Below are 21,596 nucleotides of genomic sequence, written 5' to 3'. Positions count from 1 at the left end.
TGGTAAAGTCAAATTGCCAATAAAAATAGGATTTGAATAACAATAAAAACACTGGAATATTTTTAATTTACAATAATCATTTATTCGTATTCTTTAGAGATGTGAATAATTTTGTGCATCGTAAATTTTGGCAAATCTCTAATACAAAATTAGATATAAAAGCGTCTTTTTCGGACTTCTTATTTTCGAATAAAATAATGAGATAGATCATTGGTTCTATCATAGTAAGAATGTATGTACACTGTTCCTAAAATAAAAATTTGTATGTTTTATTTGGTATTACAATAATTAATTAGTATTGGTACAACAAAAAATGTACATTTAGCTCAGAACATAAATTAGATTTGAAAATCAGAACAATATGACTATAAACAACTGTAAAATACATAGTAATGAATGAGAAATTGAAAACAATATAACAAAAATTTCAACTGGTTGTTTTGTATATGAATCTTTCAAAATCCGGTATGTGAGGCACTATGAGGTTCTTACAAGGAAAAAGATCGAAATATATTACTAACTGCCTCTTGGCAATCTTCTTTTGTTGTTCTTTTTAAAACTATTTAAAACAAAACTTAACCGTGATATCGGACGAAAGGAGAGGCCATCGACAATTTCAACAATTTTCATCATCGAGTCTAGAAAGTTGTTCATAGGTGCAATATTATGAGTGGTTTTCTGCCCTATTGATTATCAGTTAATTCTAGTTCAATTTTAGTCGGTATGGGAAATGTCCCGAGTCCGATATACAAGGCAGAATACCAAGCTCTGAAGATATGTAACATTATTTTTTATCCAAACCTTTATAAAACACACACACACACACACAAAATCCCATATTAGTTTAGAGTTGAAATAAGTGCCATCAGCTTTGCTTTTTTCAAGAACCACGTCAGGTTGTCGTGATGGGAGTTCGTCTACCCATGTATATAAAAATTCAATTAATCTTGTTATTAAATCTAGAACAAGACATGATAAATGCTTTTGATATAATTGAGCTTCAAAGTCAAATTATTAATAATTATTGTTTGTTGACCCTTTGTCGTAAGCTAAGATGAAATGTGGTTGCTATTTGTAAAACTGAAAACAATTTATCTAAAACGAGTTCCTCGGAATATCATCATATACCAGTTTTCAAAAAAATATCTAGATAGATTTTGTACGAACAGGTCGATTCAAATTATGTCAGTTGATGTTCCTTGCTATATGTACATATAAATTTTGGACTTTTGTGAAAATATTCAAATTAAAAATCACATACCTGACTCACAAACTTGTAAATAATTTTATCTATAGTTTGCAATTCATTGTTAGTTTCAGATATCAGTTTTAACATTATATCAGTTTCTAAAAATATTCGCTAAAAAATGAAAAAAAAATCATGATGATAAAACTCATGAATTTGAATAATTATTACTTGAACTAACAATTTAAACAAACATTTTGACCCAACTTTCAGTAGCATACTTATGAAACACAATTATGTTATTAAAGAATTGTTAATTGTGCTGAACACTGTTTACCATTACATCAACCCTTGTAAATACACTGTTTAATATGTTTCATTAACCATATTATAATCTTCAGAGACCAAATGTTTCTCTTGACAGCAATTGTGAGGATTAGCATTGCGGTGGTAAGCAATGTGTTCAGAATGTATATCAACAAAAAACCAAGAATCCCAACTACTTACTTGTGGGTAAGATACTATTATTCTATTATGTGTTGGATCGGAAACATTTGTCATGTCATGAATCAGTAATACATAAGCAGCATCAGATTTCTTTTGAAAACTGACAATTCTAAAAAATAACATTTATAAATAAGTAAATAGAAAAATATAAATATAAGTAGAACAGAGAACTTACCTAATTTTTTCATTTAATATACACCTAATAATAATTGTCTTTAAAAATAGTAGTGAATTAATGTATTCAGTAGGTAAATAATAATTTCATCAGAACTGATTATAGTAATGACTTATTGAGTCATTGAGAGACATTTTTATACCATTACTGTAAATAAGTTCTCGTTTTCAGTACTATTTTAATGTGAAAGGAAGTCCTTCCACAACCCCTTAGAGACTTTAACTATCTAATTATGTCTTCTTAGCAATTGCATGGGCTTGTTGCCTTCAATTGATCCAATTTATCTAATATTTTGATAAGAACAAGCATTTCATATTTTTTTAGGATACTACTGGATCTAGTTTAAACGGTTTGACATATCAAAATATTGCAAAAAATGTCAAAGTTTGAGAACAGCTAACCATTTTCTATAAATTACATTTGAATGATTCAAATACTTACTTTTGATAATGGTCATTATACAATTTTGAACAAAGTATTCTCATATCATTTGGTGTTGTTTGTTCAGCCAGTATGTCATGAAAATACAAACTAAATTTACTTAAAATAGATCCCTTCAACTTTTGAAGCCATTGGAAAAGTGATGGTAGGGGATTATTTTTAAATATTCCAAGTTTCCATATCTAATAACAGAAAATTAATTTCTCTAAAATAATTATATTTGTTTATCACAAATGCATTTTTTAACGCCAATTTATCAGTATTCAATATATACATACATATATATATATATATATATATATATATATATATATATATAAATTATTCAAAAGAAACAATGTAAGTAAACCGCCTGCTATGAAGAATAGTTATATAAAAAAATAAACATTCACCGAATTTTAGGATTCTACTAAATCCAGGTAGGGCGGAGACGCGTTCATAACAGTATTAAGGTTAATTTTTTTGGTATATCATCCTGATGCAAATGCCAGGTTTGTCACTTATTGATAGGGAGCGGAGCATTTTACAAAAAAGCACAATATTTTTTAATCAATGACCAAAATCATATCAAAGTTTGTTAGAAATTATAATTCATCAATGTTTAAAGGTTATTTATCACTAATTGTTGGTTAAAATTTTGATAGAAACGAAAAACTATAAATTTCAAAATTTGTACTCACTTCACGTGATTGCATTTTAGTTTCCCACACTGCGAGTCTTGTATGTGCCCCGTGAATTGAAGCCAATGGGGACAAAAATTCCAACTTTTGTAACTGTACCAAGGCTTCCAAGAGTTGTTCCAAAATTTCACATTCTAAACTAAAAACTGCTTTTATTGGAATAAAGCTTATATCAATAAAACCGTCACTGTGTCTTTCAATAACAGAATGAATTTGAGATAAAATTTCAGTATAACGCACTTGTTTACTAACTCCCAAATTGTAAATTTTTTCATATCTGGTAAATAGCTTTAAGGACAAAAATTCCAATGTCAGTGTTATTCTAATAATATTAATAATAAAGCAACAAATAAATATGGTTTCCAAAATTTTTTAAGCTGAAAAATGTCGTCTTTAATAAAGACTCTCTGTAGAAAAACTGAAGAAAAATTAAAAAAATTTAACACACCTACACATAGGTTAATTGATTAATTTTTATCTTTTTGTTGAGCCACAACCATCACAACATATGTAATTATGGTTATTAGATTGGGCGCTGGATGGAGTTAAGTATGCAAAATGTGAGGACCGCATTCAGTGTATGGTTTTGAACTTTGACAATGTATTTAATATAATTGGCTCCATGTAGTTTGATAGTTGCTTTAACTCTGTTTTAAGTACAGTAGGTACCATCACATCTAATTCCCTTTTACAACCATTGTTGCATTTCAGATTTTTGACTGTTTGAGGCGACTATGATATGAAGTCTTCTCTATTACAATAATAGAATGATTTTTTATACAGTGCTGGAAGATTCAAACCTCAATTGAGGTCACCAATTTTTGTATATATACTACTTTATTATAGAAATCCACTGTCACTTCTCACAATAATTTCTTTAAGCCACTGTCTTTTGGCTGTTGGTGATTGAAAACCTTTCAATACATTTTCAAGAATAGCTTTTCTGATTGTGTTAACGCATAGTTTTAAACACTGTCCAGTGTTTACCCATGTCTTGTCCAAATAATAAATATTTCAAATACTGTTAAATTATAAACACTAGTTTCAATCCATCTGTGGTAAAGTTGTGTTGACAATGTAGCTGGCTAATTTATTTTTTAGTTTGTTAGACTTAAGTTATAAACAACAAATTTTTATCTGCTACAACAAATATTTCTTCTAAAGGATACAAATCAATTAAATTAATCCTTGCAGTTACAAATTGCGTCAAATTTTTGATTCCTTTTTGAATACTGCTGTGAATAGAAGGTTGTTTACTATTGTCCTCCAATCTTTTCAAGTCATTCTTCATATTATCATAGACTGATCTCAAAGAGTTCTATAAAACAATGTAATGTATAAAATAACTTACCCAATTGCATTGCTGTAAATACATAGATTTGTTGGTTAATTTTTATGTATTATTTGATTTAGGTTTTCTTTTTCAAGCCTGCTTTTTAAATTAACATATTTCATTTGATTTGTATGTGAAAAATTGTAACTTTAGGAGAGTTAAAAGTTATTTTATTTTAAATTCTATTTATCAATTTTTAAAATGAATTATTCTTCTACTTACTAGTGCTAGTGCAACAAATCCATAAATGTAAAAAGTATCTTAGATGAAATTATATAGATAGATATAAGATATATAAATATGTTTATGAAAAATTTATACCACTTTATAGATCAACTAACTGAATAAGCAATCCAAAAAATATATTATAGATAAGTTTTTATTTGTAATTGTATGTTACAGAATGTAGCTTCAACCAAACTTTGAATAATGAAATATATATTCACATAAACAATACAAGGAATAAATGTGAATGATAGATATATGCAAATTAAAAGTATGATGAGGAACAACAAATATTACTTACGTCTTTTCGTAAAAAGCTTTTATGTTTATTTTGCAAAAATCCAATTTCCATATAACTTTTTTCTGCCAAAGCCAGTTGTTGTAATAAATTTAGAAAAGCACTCCATTGTGTAACTGGCCCTTTAAGCCCCTTTTCCTTTTCCTAAGCAAAATAAATATATCAATCAATAACAAGTTATAAGGAAAGAGAGTATTATTTTTTAATAAAAGTTCTATACTTACTAAATGTTCTCTTGCTTTTTCATAACATAACTGCGAAACATGGGTAAAATACGTATGTAGAAATTCGTCTTCACTCTCCATTTTAAAAATAATAAAACACTATTACTATTTTTGTATCAAAGATATTCACCTACATATTAATATAATTTGGAGGTTATATCAAATGTCAAATCCGAAATTGACATATTATGTTAGAAGTACACTACAACTAATTCTATACTCTCATTAACTAGCCTGTATTGGTCCAGTTCCAGTGCAGCCACCAAGAGCAAACCTTCGGAAGCAGACCCGCGAACAAAGCTGTTATTTAACGTGAAGTATAACAAAATATATCCAAGATCATATACTCGAAATATACTGAGAAAACAAGTTAGAGTCGCCATACCATAAACATTTTATTTCGAAGCCATTAATCGTTTGAAAAATATATAAAATAGTCTGTTTGTTCAAGGTATTTTCGTCGACTCTCATAATGTCACAATTAAACATATTCTGCGGATTACAGCTTTTTTGCGATTGAATAGTATAGTCCCTTTGTTCTGTTTTGAATATTTTAATTCAAATAATAATTTATGTTCAAGAAGTATTTTCACAGAATAACCTAAACAAAACAACTACCTTAAAGCATCTTAGAATAAGATTTACGCAGGAGGACTAATAATCACAAAACCTCCTACACACCTAAACACTCTCACTTCCGTGAAGTCGACCCCCTGTTTAATTATTTTGAAATTAAGTTAATGCTAATCAGTAGAGAGGATACAAGAAAAACGTGGATTTGGACGTTTAATTTTTTTATTGTTAGATAGAGCAAGAGAGAGAAAAATTGTTAGAGGGTAATTAGTTTTTATATTGTACATGTGTAATTCCAAATAAATTAATTGGTCAATTCGTCCAAATAAGTAGCAGAGCTATCCATTCATATTTACAATGTAGACGACGTTTACCATAAAATTGTATATGTGGATTACATAGTCGGTAAAAAGTTTTTTTATTCTTAGTATAAACCAGTTTTCCTTCTGGTTTCACTCATTCAATCTATTTTTCTTTATTATGATTAATTATTCCAAGGTAAAATTGATCAATTACGGAATAGAAAAATAAAACATGTGGCATTCAAATAAGTTTATTCGAATTTTTGAACACAATCTAGTTCATGTAATTTTAATGAACACATTTTCAAATTATTCAAGAAAAATATTATTTACAGAAGGTGAAAATAAACTATTAATTCAATACAAAATATGTAAACAGAAAAAATAGTAAATAGGCAAATTAGAAAGACATAAGCAATAATAAATATACTCACTAATATATATAAATTTATCTCACCAGTAAATACAACAAAACATTTCTACTGAAATCACAAAAAATATCACTTCTAATGTTAACTTTCTCAAATAACTAATACTCGATCATGTTCATCAATTTTATTTGATACACATCACGATTATATCTATTCACTGAAAACTTTCATCTATTCTATCCACCAAAGGAAGAATAATGTAGGTAGGTATTTTATTTTCTATATCTATTTTATCAAATGAATCAAAAGGAAGTTTAGAATTTTTAAAAGTATAACCCTCTTTTATACTCCTAGAAGAGTATGATGAAAAATCGGGTCTTCAAATCAATATTACAATGATGACTGAGGTGAAGTGAGAAGACCACGGATCTTGTTTGGAAAAAAATGAAACAATAAAAAATGTGATAGATATACATATTTAGGTGTAAATTTTAATAAAGATGGGACGGATGACGTCGAAATAAAATTGAGAATTTACAACAAAAAACAGTTAATAATAGCTCTTGATGAAATTCTATGGAGTACAGAGATAGGCAAATAAAGAAAAATGAGAATATATGATACCACGATTAAAAGCACGTTAATATATGGATCAGAGATGTAGTGACTAAAAGGAAGGAAAATAGAAGCTACAGAATTAGACGCAATGAAAAGGGCATCTAGGACATCAAGATTGGAAAGAGTGACTAATCAGAGAATGAAGGAATAAACGGTTGTAGAAGAGACAGTTATAACATGTTCAGAAAGTAAACAACTGGTGTGGTACGGCCATGTTCACAGAATGACAAAAGTAAGATTACCAAAGAAAGTAATGAGATGGATACCACCAGAAAATCGAAAAAGAGAAAGACCAAGGAAACCATGGATGGAAAAAAATACAAAGATCAATAAGCGAGAGAGGACTAAGACAATATTATGGCAAATGGGCCCGATGCAACTTGTTAAAGATGTGCATTGGGAAATTTATTTTCTACCAAAGGGTTATGGTTAGGATGAATACTTTTTTCTGTTAAAGGTAATGTTTTAGTAATTTTTTAATAGTTTTAATTTAAAACGTCGATTTTATAATTAAAACAAAATGACATGTATGGACAAAATGACATAGTCACTTTATTTAAAAATTGGCGTGTTTTAGTTACGTCTCCGCGACTGTGTTTTCTGTTAAATTATTTGTTGTTATTTGTTTTTGTAAGTTTTTCTATTAAAATCGATGAATCCAGTGATTTCGATAAACTTTATTGCAATTATTAATTGTTTGATGGAATTATGGTTTTTTATTTACATTTGGACTAAATTTACTTATACACCGATTAAAAAGACATGATATGTCATTTTGTTTGGGTTATATGCTACGAAATACTCAGGTGACGTTCAGAAAACATGCACTCAATATGAATACAACGTTGAATCCTAACTCTAAAGGGATAGGAAGATTCAACTGAAATTGAGCTGGAGTTAGTAGAACAAAAAGTTTGTGGAAACACGACCTTTTGGTTTGACGCGTCCATTACTCCAACAACTTGTTTTTGAACTAGCCGAAAACAATGGTATCGATCACCCTTAAACAAAGACAAGAAACGTGCTGGACAAAAATAGCTTGAAGGTTTCCTGAGTACTAATGAGAACATTTCTTTGCGCGCCCCAGAACCAACTTTTGCTGCAAGAGCGCAAGTATTTAATAAACCACAGGTTGCTAATTTTTTCCGTATTTATGATGAAGTTTCACAATTTGGAACCTCACTACAGTTCAGAAACTACAATAAATTCATGCCACCAAAGGCAAGAAATAAATCGGCTGTCTTGCCAGTGCTACGACAGTAGTGTGTTGTAAAAATGCCATCGGTTCATTTATTTCTCCTTGTATCATATTTCGTAAAAAGAACATGAAAAACGAACTAGTTGAATGAAACTCCCACCGGTACGCTTGAACTAGCACAAGAATCCGGATGGATGAACAGTGAGGTGTTTGTAAAATGGTTAAAACATTTTCAGACGTATACGAAATCTAGCAAAGACGATCTGGTTCTACTTATTTGTGATGGCCCATAGAAAATAGCCCTTGGATATTTGTATGTATGGATCTCTAAAAATTTATTTCGATCAAGTAGCTAAAAAATTGTCCAGGGCGCGTTGTTACCCATTAAAAATCGGTAATGAAGCGTATGGAAAAGTCGCAACTGTTCATAATACAAATAATGACAGGCAACTGGTTTGTTAGTCCTGATATTTTTCCAGACTACATGTTTGAATCGATAGAGACCACAACTATTCTGTTGAATCAGGAGGATATTGCAAACAGTACACCTAAACTTCCCAGTTCACATTTGCCATCAAGCGAAGGTATCAACACCTCTTCAATCCAAGAAGATCCGAGTAACGATGTTTTATCTATTTTAAATCCATCAGCAAGAAATGACAAAACACAACGCAAGCCACCACCAATGCTTACATTAGAGTTTGTTTCTGATGTGATGAACTTGATTTTGAAATATGTGTAGAGGTGTCTAATACAGTTGAGTTAGTTGGAGCAGCATTATGATGATTTAGCCTACATCACAGGGGTAGCTCATTCATGGCCAAGGAAAAAGAAAATTGACACCTGACAAAAACGATTCGCTTTTAACTTCTACTCCAAATATTTAAGAAACTATTGCTGAACATAGACCAAAGGATCCACCAGTAGAAAAGAAGAGACAGGTGGAATATTCCTGCTTGATGATATGATAGTTCAGGAAGTGAAGATTTCTTATGCGAAACAGAAGGCGACGATAGTAATTGCGCTTGCATTTATTGCAATGACCTCTTTTCTTGTTCTAAGATCGGCGAATGTTGGTTACAATGTGTCACTTGTTTCCTTTTGTTATCACGGATTACGGGAGCCTGCAGGAAGGCTGAACTGACGTTCCTACCAGAAGAAAACGTATATGATGAAGGCATCTTTTTCAAAATTACAATTCCAGAAAGCAAAATACACGTTATTCGCGAATTTGTGGTCACTGCTGGAAATATTGCTGGTGTCAATCTTGTTAACCTCCTCAAATTATATATTATATGAAGATTATGAGAAATGTGAAGTGACTTTGTGTCACATTTGATGGCGGAATTAGATGAACAGTTTTTATTGATTTCTGTTCGTGACTGATGTAAACACACAGTCCGTTGTGAACCCAACAGTGTTGAAACACTTTCAAAACAAAACTGTTCGAAATTTCTGTTCAAATGTACAGTTCGTCCGCTAGGTGGAAATCCGGAATAAGATGACGAAAAACACGATGATAATTGATGATAGTACCATCAAATAAATAAATATAATTACATGTCATTTTTTCCATACTTCCCCTACTGTAAATTTAATTGATTTATTTGAAAACTTAAAACATGATGTAATTTTCAATTTTTCCCTTTGGCGGATGTAATAGAGTTCTTAATACCTTAATAAGTGTTGTGATTAAAGAAAAATGTATAAAACGAATATAGGGGATATTATTTTTTATAATTTTTATTTGTAATACAAAATTGATATATTTTTAAATATATCACCGTTAGTCTTACTTCTCTAGCTAGGTATTTTTCTTCTAGTTTCCATAATCAAAATGAACCAAATAAATAATTTTTGACAAAAGACTCCGCTCAATCCTTATGGAAATTGGATTTCAGCCAATTTTCCTTAAACTGACTCCAATGGTAGATTTAAGCAAGCTGATTAAAGTCTCAATAATCATGAAACCCCCTAAACCCATGGAAACTACCCCTGAAGTGTCCAAAGGTACCCTGGGAAGAAGTCAACTGGTTGAGTTCAGTTGTTCTGAAGCTTGACACAATGATAGATCAAGATGCAATTCCAAATTTTCCTCACCTCACATTAAAAATCTTAGATAACCTTACAGTTGGCGTGATTCAATGAGGATTGGCTGCAGCATACGTTCAAGTCAAGATTACAAGAAATGGAGAAGACGGTTATCAATTTGAACCTGGATTGATACCAAACAGTCTCTAATCAAGATTTTCGAGTAGGATTAAACATCAGATGTGGATAGCTTATGCAGCAGAAACTGAAGAGGTAGATTTCAAAGATGAAAGGGACACAAGAACCCTAAAAAATAGCCTTCTTTGGAAGTAGTCTATGTATTTTAGAAGTAGAACAATAATATGTAGAGTCTTGTACAAAATATAATCTAGGTATAGGTGCAGAATGGCTGTAAAGCCAAAATGACTTTCTACTATCTACAATCCATCTTAATTACATGCGAATGCTTAAGAAAGGTTAGACTTCCCTTTAGTGGCCAGGACTATTTAATCTTGCTTTAATTGACTGGATTTCTATACCTTGTTGTAAGTAGCCGGGTCTCTTCAACATTGCCTTGAATGACCAGGAGCTTGAGCTTGACTTAATTGATTAATGAATGTATATGGAGTTACTTATCTACACCAATGACAACCCAGTGAGACTTTTAATCAGCTTTCCTCAAACTATCATTGGGTCAAGTTTCAGGAAAATTGGCCGTTGCCGAATTTCCATAAGGATTGAGCGGGTTGTTTCATTTTCATATACATACTAATTTCGGGAAATCAACAGCAACAGTAAAAAATGATAACCCACTTCAAAAACTACCCTAAACAAACATTTGAAAAAGGCAGAACTATAGGTGATGATAGTTTTGTGAGGAATATGGTGAAATAAGGGAACACACAATAGCTGAATGCATTGAAAGTGAAGAACTAACCTCCCCAAGACTCACAATAACAGTATTCATCACTACTTTGGAACTGTACGAAGACCTGAAGACTTTAAGAAAGGGATGAGCACAATAGATCTTTGAGATCGCCATCTATCTCAGTGTATTCGTCTAATAAGCACACACAGTAATCCCTTCCCTCTAAATTATTTAGGTTAAATCTTATTATTTTAGGCTCGAGATACAACAATTAACATGTTTCGAATTTTTGATGAAACATACTGTATATTCTGTTGACGCAACGAACCGTTTTACAAGTGATGAGTTTTTCTAAATGAGGTTTTCTTATCATCATGCACTCGCATGCGCTATTGTTCGGATTACATGACATAAATCAGTTTCCAAGGATTCGATCCTGGGTCAGAAAGATCAAAACTACTGGTTCGACTCTCAATCAGAAGCCTACGGGACACCGAACATCAACAAGAAAAGAAGAGCTTCAGTTCAACGTAATCCTGGTCTATCGACTCGCAAGCGATCAGCCGAACTTGTGGTATCTAGAACATCTTTGCAACACATTTTGTCGAGAGATCTGGAATTATACCCGTATAAAATTCAACTTGTGCAGAAACTACAGCAAAATGATTTAATTTTAAGACGAGCTTTTGTTGGAATAAGGTTGGAACGCTTTCATAGTTTCAACAATATTTTGTTCTCCGACGAAGTCAATAGACAGAATTGCCGTTACTGTGCTGCAGTAACCGTTTGTACGGCCATACTAACGCACGAAATTATCGGACCCTATTTCTTTCAAACACAACAGGGGCAATCTGTCACTGTAAATTCTGAACGATACATAGCCATGTTAAGGGATTTTTTCTTTTCGCAACTGCAACAATTTGAAACCTATAATCTTACGACATGGTTTCAACAAGATATTTCATACTTCTAATGCCTCTTTGGCGGTCATAAACTAGATGTTTGTTGGGAAACTGATATCTCGCCGAAGTGACATTGCATGGCCGCCTAGAAGTCCGGACCTAACAGCACCGGATTTTTTGATGTGGGGATACCTGAAAAGTAGAGTCTACTCTAATAACACAGCCATGCTTAATCAATTGAAGACCAACATCCGAGAAGAAATAGCAGCTATTCCTCGCGCAATGTGCCAGCGAGTTTATACCAATTTGAGATCTAGATTCGAGGGATGTTTGCAGTGCACACCTGGATGATGTTCTTTTTAAGAAATGAATTTGCGAAATGTATATTTCAAATAAAATACTCCACCCTGTATATAAAACCGATCAATAATCAATATTGTACACTAATTTTAATTGTTAATAATGTCGTTTTACAATCTTAATAAACTATTTTTTTGACAGTAACTTTTAATTAACAGCACCGAAAATGAGATTTTATATTTAAATTTCAATCTCTACAATTTTATAATATATATGTCATTAGAAGTACACTACCGGCTAAAAGTTTTTGCTCACTACATAACCCATTCATTAAATTTCAAAATAATACACTTTCTCTTTCATATTGAAGATCGAAACCAAAAATAATAGTGTCCGTTATTTATTTACTTTATACGAGCGCATTTTGTGGGTGAGTGCGACAAGTCAAAACTTGCAAGTACTGTCTGATTTGTTATTATTCTTTAACTGTCAATTATTCCTACGGTGTTTATTCGGTGTTGAAACTTTTAGAACCGTTGCTGATATTCATACTGAACACACTGTTTACATTACCCCTATACCAACACTCACTGTCCGACGCACGTTTCGATAACCAAGTTATCGTCCTCAGAGACTGAACTGTAAACTGAGTTTACAGTTCAGTCTCTAAAGACGATAATTGGTTTTCGAAACGCGCATCAGACAGTGTAATTGTGATGGTTGGTGTTAGAGGTAATGTAAACAGTGTGTTGGTGTTTATAATTGTAGTTTATTCCAACTTAGCCCAGTAAAACGCAAGAACGTGCGTTTATACTTTTTGCACAGAGATATATTCGTATACGAATTGGTTTCGTTCTCGCAAATTCAGACACTTTAAAACGGGTAAAAGTGTCCTGCTTTAATCGCAAGTGTTGATAGGCTAGGTAAAAGTAACCTTACCATTGTCGCCGAATAAAAAATACCTCGACTTACAACTACCACTTGAAAAAATATGCATCCACCAGGAGCTTTGGCGATAGAAAACCTTAAGGTAAAACCACAACCGCTGAAGGTAAACTTATTGTATTGATCAGTAAACGAAATCGACGAATCAATGATCCAGAGGTAGTAGTTCAGATCAATGAGTCTAAGGTGTTGCCTTTGAGTGCCTCTACAGTGAAAGAAGTCGTCAAAATAAAATTAAGAGGTTGCAGAACAAAAAGATCTTTTGGAGGAAGGGCGATTGAAGACCTGGTAAGAATTGAAGGGATATTAAAACAAGATGTCTATAAAAATATTGAAGGAATATGTAGTACGTTGTGACCAGCGTCTGATCGGCAGAAAGTTCATCTTCCTTCATGACAACGATCCCAAGCATTTTCGAAGCTATTTAAAGCGTATTTGATAGAATTGGAAAAGAACAATGCAATGAAAGTAATTATTTGCCCGTCACAGTTACCCGACCTCAATACGATTGAGTTATTGTGGGACAAATTGGACAGGAAAGTCAGAAACGAATATCCTACTTCCCCTTCAATATTCTGTAAAAGGAATAGTACCAAATAGACGACGATTGTTTGTGGAAATTGTTACAGATAATTTCAAACTTGTGCACCAAAATAATACAGTTGAACATCCTAAGTCAGGACTTCTAAAACGCCGACTATCTAAAATCCGGACTGATTCGTTCGTATCGTAATTTTTAGCTTCTGTATATGACACTAGATGGCGAAACTGTACATAACAATAGCATGAAGAATCAGAATTTTTTCCCCTCTCCAGTTATAATTTTTTTTATTTATCGTTTCTTCATTATTACTTTTATTAATGTTTACATACTGCTGTTTATAAAGTAATAAATCTTTTTATTTGTATTATTTTATAAATGTGTTTTTGTGCAGTATTTAACTCGATTTTATTTTATTTTATGCATACCTATCAGTCTATATATTTACATTATTAACAAAATCGATCGTTTTGTTTTATTTGTTGTAAATCACACAAACTATAGGGTGGGCAAAAACTTTTCACCGATAGTCTATATGAAACAAGATTGTTGTGACACAAATATTTTAAGACTCAAGATTTTATGATACTTTTGAGATAGTTTTTCATACGAGGTCTGGCTATTAAATAACGAAACTGCGCGCCTAGAGGGCGCCTTATACGGGTGGGGTAAAAAACGAGTAGTTTGTTTCTCACGTCTCAAAATACGTTTCCGTCACTATTATAATATTTGTGCAGTAGCGGATTGAAACGAACGTGTTTTTTCTCTACCGAAAAACAGGAGCAACGTATCAATCTCAAATTTCTCGTTAACTTGAAAGAAACTCCTGCTGAGTGCTAAAAAATGTTGCAAAAGCCCTATGGGGATAATTCTCTATCTCGTGCACGTGGTTTTGAGTGGTGTAAGCGCTTTAGTGAGGGTCGAGAGAGTACTGAAAGTGACCGGCGCCCAGGTCGCCTTGTGACTGTTTCAACTCCGAAAACATTGACTAAAATCAACCAAATTGTTCGTGCAGATTTCCGACTGAGTATCTGGATGATAGCCGAGGCTGTAAACGCCGATAAAGAAACGATTAGAAAAATTTTACACGAGGAATTACACATGACAAAAGTCTGTGCGATATTGGTGCCAACAAATCTGACTCCTGACCAAAAGCTCTTGCGTCAATGGATCTGCTTAGATATCTTCGAAAGGTTAGAAAAAGATCTGCTTTGAAAGGGACCCAATTTGAGTCGATGGAAGCAGTAAAGCAAAAAACGGCAGAATTCACCAGAAAAGACTTCCAGTACTGCATTGATCAATGGAAAAAACGTATGGAATGTTGCGTGGCGAGAGGAGTGGAGTATATTGAAGGAAGCATTCGAATGTAGAATAATTTTTATAATAAAACCTTTTTTCGTAACCAATCTCGTTATTTAATATCCAGACCAGAATGACAAATTAAAGGTTTATCTTATTCCTTCCGAGGTTACTCCTTTTTTTGACTTTAATGACTGGACTAACTTCAAAATTGCAATCATTTTGCTAATAGTAGTATGCACTAGGCAACTTCAAACAATTGTATACGATATATGATAAAAATTTAAGATTGAATTCTGCGATTTGAGTCAATAAGGTACAAAAAAAATGGCGACATTAATTTATTGTTTACAGTACAGAAAAAATTTGTTTGAAGACAGTCAGATATATTTAAATCGATGAGGTGTTTATTTGGCCTTCAATTTTTTCTTCTTTTTTTTATCAGCTTTTCCCAAAATGTCGGCGGCACTTGCTAATCGTCTCAAATTTTTTCTGGCTTTGGTTTTTGCGAAATTGTGCACACGAAATGCCCCTCCCTGTTTGCTTGTACTCGGTTCCGAGTAAGATTTATTCGGAAGATGATAAGGGGGAGCTGAAAAAACTCTAGTTTTGCGCGTAAATAATTGTGGGTGAGCGGAATTTTTTCCCCAGGCCACAACTAAACTATCATCGTATTTATCGGTGTTTTCGTATTTCGCTATAACCGCCTTACCTTCGCTGTTATTGATAAAACAAATCTCTCTCAGATGGACCCCTTCATCTTTAGATTTATCTGATTGCGTTGTACCTGCCGCTTGAGGAACGCTCTCTAGTTTTAAGTTGGATTGATTACTGGTACCTACACTTACAGGTTTCTTAATAACTTTCGCAACAGGTTTCAATTTTTCTGCGGAATTCTTCGATTTAAGAGTCAATTCCTTTCTAGTCTTCGCTTTAAATGGTGATTTGCTGATTTTCATTGATGTCTTTGATGAGGCGGATTGAGCTAAATTTTCTTTTCTGTCTAATGGAATAGGTGCACTTCTCGTTTTTACTTTTTTCGGAAGTGATTTGGGGAGTACAGAACGATTCTTGAGCATCGGACGAACCACTTTACCCTGAAGCAAGAAAAATCTTACCAACTTTAATTTAAATTTAAATTATTTCTGAACGGAATCAACATCTTCTGTTTTAAAGGATTTAGGTTAGGAATTTTTCTGCAAAGTATAATTATCATCGAATTACACATGTATTATTAATTAAATGTGAATTGTGGCAACACTAACACCTTAATCTCAAAATTATATGGCCCGTAACTTTTCTTCTTTTTAAAAATCTATATACAAGCGTTTTCTTATTGGGAACGTGGCAATAAAACACCAAAGTGGACTAATTTCAATATATTTTCCGAGCTTTCGAATACTTATCTATTCATCGTCTGGGAATCAATTAATTGAGATTTGTGGTAGCTTTGAGTTGTATAAATTCTTGTAAAAATTTTAAATTCATGAGATTCAAAATTCAATATTCAAAGTGACTATAGAAATATTGAATATTGAATTTTGATTCCTATACATTTAAACTTTTTACAATAATTTATACAACTTAAACTACAAATCTCAATTATTTATTTCCCAGGCGAAGAAAACATAAATATTTGAAAGCTGGTAAAACATGTTAAAATTAGTCTACTTCAGTGTTTCATTGCCACGTTACCAATAAGAAAAAGCTCATAATATAGCAGGCAAAAACTTCGTTACAATTCATTTACATATAAATGAATTGCCGTTCGTTAATCTCGCTAAAACTATAGACCGGCTGGACCGATTTGGCTAATTTTGGTCTTAAAAAGTGAATAAATATGAAAATGCTCGGAATTAAATGAAAACAACAATTTTGTTTTTCCTTGATGTTTCGCCACAAATTAAACTTCTGAATGCAACCATATTTGACATTTGACAACCAACTAATATGTCGTTCCATCCTCCATGTCGATAGATACCTCAGACAATGAGTGCATCCTTCTATCTGTGTGAGTGGCTATTAACGCTACATCACAGACTCAAAAGAGGAGCTTATTCAGCGGGTTTTTCCAGATATAGCGCAACAGTTTAATAACCATAATTGGCTGGGTGCACGAGCAATATTGGCGGCGAAAAATAAAGAAGTCGAGGATCTCAATATGACCATTCAGAATTTCCTTCCGGGACACTTGGTTTAGTAGTGGCCAACTATCCCACGGAGTTTTTAAATTCATTGGAATTGCCTGGATTACCACCTCACAAGTTGCAGTTAACAGTAGGATTAGTTGTCATCATGTTAAATAGCATTAGTCAACCTCGACTGTGCAATGGAACAAGACTGGCTGTGAAAAAGATGATAAATAACGTCATTGAATCAACAATCCTAAAGGGAAAATACAAAGGAGAGGATGTCTTGATTATCATTCGATTTTAAACGTTGACAATTTCCGGTACGTCTGTGTGTGTCTGTCAAAATCAAATTGAAACCTTATAAATAGACAGTATTTCAGGAAAACTCTGTTTTGTAAGTAAGCAACATTGTGTGTAATTAATCGAAAATAATAATAAAACTTCATTTATACCGAGCATTCTTTATATTTGTTTTAATGAAAAAAGGATTGTTTGTTTTAAATTTATTTGATACAAAAGTTTAGGTCTTTCATTTATCGATTGAGTCAGTACGAAATCTGCCGGGTCAGCTAGTTTTGAACGTAAGTTCTAAGCTGCGACGGCAGAGAGCGTGATTGGAAATGCGGGTCAAAATATTACAATTGGATGATATAACCCGAGTAATGACGTTAGAGATAAAAAAACGTATAATGCTTGCCCATCGAAGTTATTTCGAATTGTCGAAATACTTACGTAAAACGAATCTCTCAAGAAGTATAAAGAAGTTAATTGTACCAGTTTTAATTTATGGGATCTAACGGAAACCTGGACCCAAACAAAAACAAATGAGACGTTACTATCGACCTTCGAGAAAAAGTTATTGAGAAAAATTTATAAGGCTGTGCAAGAAATAACGTCTGGAGACGTAGATATAACTTTAGGCTCTAAATTTATACAGAGGATCAAGAAACAACAACTATAAACTTTGGAAAGCTGAGATGGTGACAGGACACAGGGAGCTCACAAAAAAGAATAACTATGCCATGCCATACCAACGAGCAGTACAGACAGAGGTAGGCGAAGGCTAAGATAAAAAGACGGGGTCTCTGAAAATCCTACAAAGATTGGTACAGCGAATTAAATGGTCTTTGCAAGAGACCAGAAAGAAGACTAGAGAAAGTCAAGGTCCCTATGTAATGCTGTAGCGCAACAGATGATGATCGATATGATTAGTGATTGGTGGCTAGTCATTTTTGGCAACATTTAAGTCAATTTCCCCGATCTTCCCGAAGTCAGTAAGAAAAGATCCATATTTTGCAAACTACTGAGTAACTATTGCCGTTGACGATGAAGAACAATCTCTTCGTGTTAATAACCTAGGCAAAGTTTCTCATACTATGCTCTGCTCACTCATCCCGTGCCTGTGACTTGTATTCGGCCTTCTTGGTTACTTGCTTGACATTATTTGTCAATACTATCCACACGCCAGTTTATACCATCAGCAATTTCTCGTTAGTGGATAATTTGCTTTTAAAAAATAATATTTACTGGGTGTTCGGGTTAGGAGATAAACTAGAATGCTCAAATTACAGGGGGATATCTCTACTGAACTGTACTTATGAAATTTTGTCTAAAGTAATATTAAATAGATTAAGAAAATATGGAGAGCTGGACTCAAAGTACTACAATATGATAGAGATATACTATTTATTGACTTTAGGAAGGCTTAAGAAGAATAACATGCCAGAAAAGACTTTTAAAAATGTGTGATGAAGGATCAAAAGGAAAGGTCAAACTAGAAAAAGAATACACAGATACCTTCGATTTCACCACAGGAGTAAGACAAAGAGAAGGGTCGTCCTCCCTTCTGTTCAACCTTGATCTAGAAAAAGCTTTGAAAGCAACTGAAGCTATCCCAAGAGGAGCAAATATTAGAGGGAAAATAAATACCTTGCTTATGCTAATGATGTAGCTTTAACAGCGGACAGTAAGAGTGACCTGAAAATATTGGCACAAGTATTTAGACGAAGCTCGAAAAGTAGGATTGGAGGTAAATGAAGATAAGACTGAATATATGAAAGTGGGAACGGTTGCAAAACGCAATCATTCAACGCTGGACGTTATGGGATACAGCTTTAAAATTACTGAAGAATTAAAGTACCTAAGATTTACTTTGAACAGCAATAATAAAATAGTAGAAGAAATACGGATGAGGTTAAATGCAGCCAGTTAATGTTGTTGGAGCCTATCGAGATTACTTAGAAGTAAACTTTTCTCAAAAAAATACGAAAATAAGAATACACACAGTCAGAATACAGCCAGTTTTATTGTATGGAGCTAGGTGTGGAAACTCTTAAAACACACCCAGAAGAAGCTAATAACATTTGAAAATAAAATATTAAAGAAAATATATGGGCCAGTTTTTGAAGAAGTATGGAGAATACTGAGAAACAGAGAACTCAGGGACTAGTACAGACGACCAGATATTGTGGCTGTGAAAAGAAACAGAAGAATTAGGTGCTTGGTTACTTAAGAAGAAGGGATGAAGAGATAACAATAAGAAGAGTGTGGAGAAGTCAACCAGAAGAGAGGCGCCCTCTAGGAAGACCAAAAGCAAGTTGAAATTACCAATTAGATGAAGATATAATAGGACTTAGTGGAGTAGACATGGCTGAGGATAGAAAATTAAGTCAACTTGTCGGCGAGGCCAAAAACCAACTTGGATTTGAGTGGCCATAGTAGTAGTATTAATAGTAGGGTGTCGGTTTTCTATGTCACGTAAATATAGATTTAAACAAAATATTTTTCTTGTAGGTTTTGCGATACATTTGAACAATTTGTAGATTTATATTCATATTATAGTCTGGCATTTATGAGGTGGTACCTAATACTGGTAAAAATGATGCAAAAACAATATTAGTTCTTTTCTTTTTATTTAGGCAAACCATTTTTAAAAATAATAACAATCAAAGGGTTATATCACTATTATTTCGACAAACTGAATCTGAAATTTTTATTTGATGCTCTGATTTCAAACAGTTACCCTTCATTAGCAATAACAAACGCCTGATCAAATATTCACAAATTTTTTAACGTGACTACTTACGCAGGGGGAAAATTTTGGAAATTTGAACTTAAATCGGTAGCTGTCAAAAAAAATAATGAAATATAAAAATATCACAATAAATATGACTGGATTTTTGGTTTTATCAAAAGTAATCCAAAATTGTGAGGTAGTAAGATACGTTTTAATTAAAACCAAAACTATCTTCGTTTTATCATTAAAAGACATTCAATTTTTTACGCTTTTAGTTAAATACTTTTTCTATTTACTCAATTGATTATTGTAATGCAGTAGTTACTGTTGTATATTCACTTCCAATATCTAGAAGAAACTACAGTAGACTCTTGCTAATCCGACAGAAAACATAATAATAAACAATAATATTAAAGTACAGTACTGCAATTCCAATTATATTTTGAGTAAAAAAAAAAATAACTGAAGTAATATTTAACACTTGCGTAATCGTTATTTGTTAAAAGAGGTTTTTAATACAACTTTGTATTTTTAACATTTACAGTAATGATTGTCTATTCTATTGGGGCGAAAAAACTGAAAATTTTCTTTTGTTTCTTCGTTTGAAAAGAGGTTTTTAATACTTTTTCTTGGAGCCTTTTCCACATAAGAATATCACTCGCGGACACATCGTTCTCCTCCGCTCACTTCATTGAAGTAGAGAATGCGTCCTTCGCGACGTCGTGGTTAACTGAGCGAACAGCAGAAACTTCATCTTGTTTGTCGTCACCTTCTTCTTCCCTACTCATCGCTTCTTCGATTATATCTTCATCCATCATAATCTGTCCTTTTTCTTCTTCCTCTCCGGTTAGCCAGCTGTCTACATCTTCTGTTGTGAAGATTTGGCTTTCGCTTTTATCAATAAGTTTTCTTACAATTGTGTCACGCAACTCTATTATTTCATCATCAGGAAGCTAAACTTCTATTTCCTCTTTGCAATCTTTTGGTTTATTCTTCTTTTTGTACTGCTCTAACAACGTCATGTTGAGCCATAAGTTACGCCATGAATAAGCAATCACTTTTTCTGGTAAGCGTTTGCGAGTGAAAAACCTACATCCTTAAGGTTTGTATCTTTCCACGACTGGATTATACTGTCTTCCTTAGACAACACTTTGTACAGCAAAGCTTTTTTAAACTGCGTTTTGACAGCTTGAATCACATGCTGGTCCATGGGTTGTAAGAGTGGTGTAACATTCGGTGGCAAGTACATGACACGGATACCAGGACTTTTCAACATATCTTCATCCGAGTGGCCAGGGCAGTTATCCAAAATGAGCAGAGCTTTTATACGCATTTTTTTTTGTTTTAGAAACTTTTTTACTGATGGTACGAATATTCTATGAAAGCATTCCTTAAAAACATCCTGAGACATCCAACCTTCCCTTTGGTTTT

General features: G+C 32.8%; 2 protein-coding genes across 6 annotated transcripts in view; both read right to left on the bottom strand.

Annotated features, from left to right (window-relative positions):
• Positions 1–59: 59 nt before the first annotated feature.
• LOC130440819 (KICSTOR subunit 2-like) lies at positions 60–14,539 on the bottom strand. The gene is made up of 8 exons (XM_056774173.1): positions 5,070–14,539; positions 4,849–4,989; positions 4,159–4,307; positions 2,990–3,266; positions 2,310–2,491; positions 1,694–1,802; positions 1,262–1,360; positions 60–247 (listed from the first exon to the last, which is right to left on the bottom strand). Exons 1-8 carry the CDS (start codon positions 5,148–5,150, stop codon positions 77–79), a joined length of 1,209 nt encoding a protein of 402 aa, XP_056630151.1. The 5' UTR covers positions 5,151–14,539; the 3' UTR covers positions 60–76.
• An 804-nt stretch (positions 14,540–15,343) lies between these two features.
• The window catches only part of LOC130440818 (cytosolic carboxypeptidase-like protein 5), a 31,923-nt gene continuing 25,670 nt past the window's right edge, over positions 15,344–21,596 (bottom strand). For all 5 annotated transcript variants that reach the window (XM_056774169.1, XM_056774171.1, XM_056774167.1 and 2 more), the window contains one exon: positions 15,344–16,114. In XM_056774169.1, coding sequence (XP_056630147.1) covers positions 15,425–16,114 — 690 coding nt within the window. In that variant the 3' untranslated portion in view covers positions 15,344–15,424. The remainder of the gene's footprint in view (positions 16,115–21,596) is intronic.

The sequence above is a fragment of the Diorhabda sublineata genome, chromosome 2, assembly GCF_026230105.1.
Source record: "Diorhabda sublineata isolate icDioSubl1.1 chromosome 2, icDioSubl1.1, whole genome shotgun sequence".
NCBI lineage: Eukaryota > Metazoa > Arthropoda > Insecta > Coleoptera > Chrysomelidae > Diorhabda > Diorhabda sublineata.
The sequence above is the reverse complement of the archived record's forward strand: the minus strand, read 5'-3'. Positions and strand labels throughout refer to the sequence as shown.